This window comes from Gymnoscopelus microlampas (assembly GCF_963454915.1).
Source record: "Gymnoscopelus microlampas genome assembly, chromosome: 16".
Classification (NCBI taxonomy): Eukaryota; Metazoa; Chordata; class Actinopteri; order Myctophiformes; family Myctophidae; genus Gymnoscopelus; species Gymnoscopelus microlampas.
The window spans coordinates 3,839,731-3,847,230 of NC_139953.1; the positions used below are offsets into that span (position 1 = coordinate 3,839,731).

Genomic DNA, 7,500 nt, shown 5'->3' on the forward strand with positions numbered 1-7,500 from the left:
AACTTTATACTTAAAAAAATAAGAGAATAGTGGAAATAGCTGTGACGGACGCATTTCGCGCTTGTTGTAGATCTGCTATTTCCTCTGTTTTTGAAAATGTTTGAAAATATATGAACACTTTTCAACATGGAACCGATTATGACGATTATGCAAAAAAAAGAATTACGATTGTCTAAAAAAAACGGTTATGTAATAATCGTGACAGACCTAACCCTGACAGATCTCTCCAGTGGTGGAAAAAGTACTCCCATTTTTTACTTAAAAGTATCAATGCTGCAATGTAGAAACACTCCTAGTAAAGGTCTGGAATTCAAAATCTACTTGAGTAAAAAGTACAAAGTATTGGTATCAAAATGTACTTAAAGTACCAAAAGTAGTCATTATGCAAAGTGTCCCATTTCACAAGTTTTCAAATGTATAAAAATCATTTGAAAATAGCAGATCTACAAGCTCACAATGCGTATCGCGACGCATCATGCAAGATCTGCTATTTTCAAATGGCCGAAATGTATATAGGGCTGAAGTGGTTAACGTATGTTTTGTAATAATAAAATTCACAAAGTAACTAGTAACTAAAGTTTTCAAATAATTGTAGTGGAGTAAAAGTACAATATTTCCCTCCCCAAATTGCGCAGTACTTGAGTAAATGTACTTAAGTTACTTTACACTGGATCTCTCTCTCTCTGGCAGAACGACATGCACTCCAGGGGCATCAAGCGTAAGCTGTGTGACAGCGGTGTACTAGCGGACGAAGAGCGTCCGTCGTACGGCCTCCAGCGCCAGTCCCTGCTGGACATGTCCCTGGTCAAGCTGCAACACTGCCACACGCTGGCCGAGCCCGACCTCTGCCGCTCGGTGCTGATCGCCAACACCGTGCGCCAGATCCAGGAGGAGATGGACCAGGACCATGGGAGCTGTCAGGTATATATACTGTATATATATAGGATCTGATCTCAGACCAGCTCTGTTCTGTGTTTACACCTCAAAATCACATTTAATAACAGCGTGGACAGTCAGTCCTGAAGATCAGATTTAACCCATTTAGACCGGGAACGCATCTGTGTGTAATTTTATAGACTTCTTTGGGCTATTCAAAAAACAGCAGATCTACAAGCTTGTAGATCTGCTATTTTCGATTTAAAAAAAAGAATTGGTGCAAATCTTTGAGTACATATGTTTTTTTTAACTCAAATCTTTGCCTCTGGGGGTCCCGGGAACAACATATTTTGAGATGGGGGTCCGTGGCCAAATACATATAATTTTGGGGGTCCTTGACATGAAAAAGTTTGGGAACCACTGATATAGCAACATAGGTTTTTTTCAAAAAATACATTTTTAGAATCCCCATGAAGCAAAGATTTGAGTTACAAATGTTAAATTGTCAAGATTTTTTGGGGGGAACGTCCGGTTCTTTTATTGTAATATAACTATGTCATAAAAGTCCACTCTATCAATGGTAAATGATACGTTATAACGCCACAACGTGCCGTTATACTTAAATATAAACGTGTTACAATCTTAACGCCGTGAATTACTCAGCGCGAGACAGACACCACTTCCGCGTTTTTTTCCCCCCACGTCGCAGATCTCCAAGCTCTCGGCGCGTCGCGAGCGCGACACGCAGAGAGCTTGGAGATCTGGCTATTTCCGGGCTAGCAGATCTACAAGCTCATAGCACGGCACCGAGTGCCGTGCTATGAGCTTGAAGATCTGCTATTTTTGAATAGCCAAAGAAATCTGAAGTGACACAGATTCTTTCCCCGGTCTAAATTGGTTAATAACAGTGAGGACAGTAGATCAGATTTAATAACAGTGTGGACAGTCGGTCCACATAATAGCAAACATAGCAGATCTACAACCTTGCAATGCATCAAGGTGCAATTGTCAGCTGCTATTTTAACTATTATGGAAAAATGTTGATTGTTTTTAAAAGTTCTGGCTTATGATAACATGTCCAAAATATACTACTGTCTGTCTCCCTCTCAGCTGTCCTACTGTCTGTCTCCCTCTCAGCTGTCCTACTGTCTGTCTCCCTCTCAGCTGTCCTACTGTCTGTCTCCCTCTCAGCTGTCCTACTGTCTGTCTCCCTCTCAGTGTAGGAGAAACGGACAGTAGGACAGCTGAGAGGGAGACAGACAGTAGGACAGCTGAGGGAGACAGACAGTAGGACAGCTGAGAGGGAGACAGTGTAGGAGAGACAGACAGTAAGACAGCTGAGAGAGAGACAGTGTAGGAGAGACAGACAGTAGGACAGCTGAGAGAAGGAGACAGTGTAGGAGAGACAGACAGTAGGACAGCTGAGAGGGAGACAGACAGTAGGACAGCTGAGAGAAGGAGACAGACAGTAGGACAGCTGAGAGAAGGAGACAGTGTAGGAGAGACAGACAGTAGGACGGCTGAGAGGGAGACAGACAGTAAGTTCTCTCTCATTCAGTTCCATTATTGATAATGAAACCCTTGTCTTAACCCCAGGTGGTCCCTGACCCGTTCATGGTGTCCTGCGGTCCGGAATCGCCCCAGCCCCTCCTGGACCCCCACCACCACGTCTTGTTCCAGAACGGCCCCGTTTTGGGCCCACACTGCAGCGCTCTGTGTCTGAACAGTGACATGTTGTGTCCCAACGGCGACCTTTCGTGTCGACCTCCGTGCGCGGCCGCCGCGGACCCAAACCAGATGACCTACGACCTCTGCCCCGACGAGGAGGAGTCGTCCTACTGCTGGGGGAGGGCGGAGCTAAAGATGATGGGCCACGCCCTCCTGGAGGAGGCGGAGTCGGCGGCGGCCATGATGCGGCCGCCCCGGTGCATTCTGGGACGGGGGGAGGAGGAGGAGGAAGAAGAGGAGGACGAGGTGTTTTTGGGGAAGTTGGAGATGCGGAGCGCTCCGTCCTCCTCTTCCTCTTCGTCCGGTTCGGCTGCCGGTTCGAACCCCGGCCTGGAGGAGTTCCTGTCGGACGTGGAGGCGTCGTACTACGACCTGGACACCATGGCCATCGGAACGGCCACGCCCCTCACCACGCTGACCGAGCTGGACCACATCATGGAGATAATAGTGGGGTCCTAAGGGTTAACCCATTAAGACCGGGAACGCATCTGTGTAACCACATTATTTCATGCTTTGGCCATTCAAAAATAGCAGATCTACAAGCTCATAGAGCGGCACTCTCAGAGCTTGTAGATCTGCAATTTTGAAAAATTGTTAACGTTTGTGCAAATCTTTGAATATATATATATATTTTTAAAGCGAAAACATTTGTAACTCAAATCTTTGCTTCTGGGGGTCCCTGGAACAAAATATTTTGAGATGGGGGTCCGCGGACCAATACATATCATTTTGGGAGGTCCTTCACATGAAAATGGCAATTTTGTAGAATCCCCTGAAGCAAAGATGTGAGTTAAAAATGTTCACTTTAAAATATATATATATATTCAAAGATTTGCTCGAATTTTAAATTTTTTCAAAAATAGCCTAAGAAATCTAAAAATGACACAGAGATGCGTTCCCGGTCTAAATGGGTTAAAGGAATACTTCACGCAAAAAAGGACTTTGTTTTATATCAATAACTCACCCCTTGAAGCCTTGGAGATTGATTTAGTTTTTGTCACATGACAAAAAACATCTAAAAGAAATCTCCATGAATAAATGTTTTGGGGTGAATTATTCCTTTAACGATGCTGGTTCTCAACTTAGGGCTCCGGTGATTTTTACAACCAATAGCGGACTAGTACAGAGACTGGGAACCCTCTGTGGAGGACAATTGCTCTTAAGACAATGATTCTCACACACACACACACACACACACACACACACACACACACACACACACACACACACACACACACACACACACACACACAGTATTGGCATCAAAATAGCAGATCTACAAGCTCACAATGCGTTGCGATACACATTGTGAGCTTGTAGATCGTCCATTTTCAAATGGCCGAAATGTATATAGGGCTGAAGTGGTTCATGTATGTTTTGTAATAATACTCAAAATATACAAAGTAACTAGTAACTCAAGTTTTCAAATAATTGTAGTGGAGGAAAAGTACAATATTTGCCTCTGAGATGTAGTGGAGTAGAAGTAAAAGTATTGGAAATTGGAAATACTCAAGTAAAGTACAAATACTCAAGATTTGACTTAAGTACAGTACTTAAGTAAATGTACTTGGTTACTTTCCACCACTGAGAAAGACACACACACACACACACACACACACACACACACACACACACACACACACACACACACACACAAACACAGTGAAAGGACATGTTCAATTGATTACATATTTTTGCATGTTTTTTTTTAACACACATTTTATTTGTTTATTTTCTTACAGTCTTTTTTATACAATCTAATTTATTGTGAATTTTTACACTACGTGAACCTATGAGCTCAGAACAAATGTTTTTTATATATTAATGTATATACATACACCTTATATTCACATAAACGTTTATACAATGTCTACAATCTATCTCAAGCAGCCTTTATTTACTGTGGGAGGTAAGCCATTACAGGGTCGATGGGGTGATCAGTGCTGATTGGTTAGTTGCTGCGTCCTCGCTATACTTAAAGGTGGCGTACGTGATATGTCTTTGTTAAAATGAGTATTAGATCTATCTATAGTGACAGTAATCATTGCTATAGAGTGTTTGTTCGGTAACAGGAGTCTCCCTATGTCTCTCTGGCTCTTCAGTAAACAGAAAATGCATTTTCAGGTCGGGATACCAATTTCATCCAATAGGGAGAGAGAATACAGAATACGGGATGAACTGAACGTAAAATCAGAAGTGACGTCACAAAAGAAATGAGCAGACAACATTCCCGATTGGATGAAATTGGCGTCCCACCTGAAAATGAATTTTGTGTTTGTTAAAAAGCCTGTGAGAAAGAGTTTTAACCAAAAAATATCACGTACAGAACCTTTAAAACCCCTTCAAGCCACACTTGTGTAGCATTCATGTTGGTGCCGTGAGATGTTTTTCTTGCTCGTCGGTGTGCCTTGGGACACAAAACGTTTATAACACCACTGACTTAAAGTGTTGATCAGATGCAATGTTCTTGTTGTTTTTTGTACATAAATGATGATCAGCCTGCATTCCTTGATGCTCTCGTTATCGACCGAGGATATCGGTCATATATATAAATATACGTATTCTGATTATATATATATTTTCATGTTAGAGAGATATTTTTACAAGATATTGTTTGTTTTATATGCCTTTTTTCATTTTGTAGATAGTATACAAGTTTGTATTGTAGAAGTGGGACAAAAACGTCAGCAGTTGGACGTTTTAATCCGTTAAAACCGGGAAAGCAGCTGTGTCATTTTAGATTTTAGCCTTGGTTATTCAAAAATAGTAGATATACAAGCTCATATACAAGCTTGTACATCTGCTATTTTTGAACATTTTTTTAAAAATCTTGAAAGTGTTTGAACACAAAATCTTCTCATCTTTTCAGACAGGGGTCCGCGGCCAAACATACTGTATATATCAATCTGGGAGTCCTTGGAACGAAAAAAGTCTCGAGAACTACTTATGTAGAATCCGCCTCAGGTCTTACTATGGGTTATATGTCACTTTAACTGGTTTGTCTGGTTTGAGCCGGTGTCACCTCTGTCATCTGATCGCCTCAAGTCAAAGTCAGAGCCATTGACAGAGTGTGTGTTACCGCACTCCCATATAATCCTGTAGTATACAGAGAATATTCATAGAATATTCAATGTTCACCTATAGTTCCAAACACTGCTGTATTAGTTCCAACCTAACCTTCGTGATCGCGAACAAGGCGTGTCGTAACTCTCTGTTTTCAACCGCTCTGGTTAAAAAGCCATTTATTCTGTGTGTCACACAAAAGTAGCAAAAATAGCAGATCTACAAGCTCAAAACGCGTTGCAGTGCGACACGTTTTGAGCTTGTAGATCGGCTATTTTTTTTCAAAACTCTGTTTCAACCGCTCTGGTTAAAAAGCCATTTATCCATCACAATGTTTACATGCACATACCCTGTCAACAACCACTTAAGCCCTGTTCCAAAAACAATGAAATAAAGCCGATCTACAAGTTCACAATGTGTTGCGATGCGACTCGTTGTAAGCTTGTAGATCTGCTATTTTCTTTGGATTAAAAAAAAAACAGTTTTTTACAAAGTTGCTTTTTTTTATTGCCTTTCTGTGTTTTCTTTTCCCCAGAAAATTCTAGACATTTCTTTTTTATGTTGTGGCCTATAATAACATTCCCATAACAGTGAGGCCAGGGTGAAAGTGAAAGTTCATGACAATCAAGTTATGGAAATATGGTGTTTACGTATAATGTGAGATTGCAATAATCTACTTGTTGCTGTTCATCTCAGTCTCAGCTATGTTTACACGATGCACACAGACATAATAATCATCCGGGGATATTACAGTTCCATAACTGTGCTTGTAAACGCTCATTGTGAAACCTCATATAAGTTATTATTTATTATCACTGCCAATACGTTGTAGCAAAAGAATCATGATGTCACTGACACTTTGAATGAGGTCAAACTGCAGGGCGTGTTATTTTTTGTTTATTGCAAATATGTCATTTTATATCATTTTAATAAAACATGAATTATCAGTTGATGGGTTTCTGACCTTGTTTTTTTGGTGACTTTCAGATATAGTCATGCAGTATAAAAGTGTATCTTGAGCAGATTAAAGAGCTGGAGAGACAGGGAGACCTCTGTTACTGAACAAACACTATAGCAATGATTACTATCACAAAATAGAGCTGTTTAACACTGTTACTGAACAAACACTATAACAATGATTACTGTCACAATGTAGAGCTATTTAACACTGTTACTGAACAAACACTCTATAGCAATGATTACTATCACAAAATAGAGCTTTAACATTTTTACAAAAACTAAAAACCTTATTTAATCCCCCAAAATATCACTTACACTACCTTTAAAGGGATAGTTCAGCCCCAAAATGACTTTTCTATGGATTAGTCACCCCATGGAGACTTGAATTCATGATTAGTTTTTGTCGCATTCCTAAACCAATAATTTAATGAACGAATGAATATAATGTTCCGGTAGCAGTCTCCTTTGGGTCTCCTACCGGAACCGCTGCCTACCGGTCCGCCAAATTATCGGCTTAGGAATGCGACGAAAACTAAAATATATCCATGAATTCAAGGAACTTGGCCGAAAACACACACCTTCAGGACTGATGTGTGTGTCTAGGTGAATGTATAGGTTTATATGCTGACCTGGGGCCTGTTCCTCAAAAGGTGAATAAACTAAGCCTGGACTTAAGCCAAATCCAGACTTGACTAAGTCGGGTCCATATAAGCCTCGTTCATTCCCTTCCTCGAAGCAAAGCCAGGCTGAAAAGGAGCGACTTTGTCGAGCTAGGCCTTGTCAAGCCAGGCTATGTCCAGCCAGGATAATGAAGCCAGGCTTCACGTATTTCTATAAAAGACCATGAAAGTCGATAGCAGAATCCTTGAACTT

At 41.0% G+C, this 7,500-nt stretch overlaps 1 protein-coding gene across 1 annotated transcript in view; it reads left to right on the plus strand.

Moving 5' to 3' along the window:
• LOC311063468 (SERTA domain-containing protein 2-like) overlaps positions 1–6,617 on the plus strand; it is an 8,492-nt gene extending 1,875 nt beyond the window's left edge. The window contains exons 2-3 of the mRNA XM_084082946.1: positions 691–921; positions 2,473–6,617. Coding sequence (XP_083939072.1) covers positions 697–921; positions 2,473–3,063 — 816 coding nt within the window. The 5' untranslated portion in view covers positions 691–696 and the 3' untranslated portion in view covers positions 3,064–6,617. The remainder of the gene's footprint in view (positions 1–690; positions 922–2,472) is intronic.
• Positions 6,618–7,500: the final 883 nt, after the last annotated feature.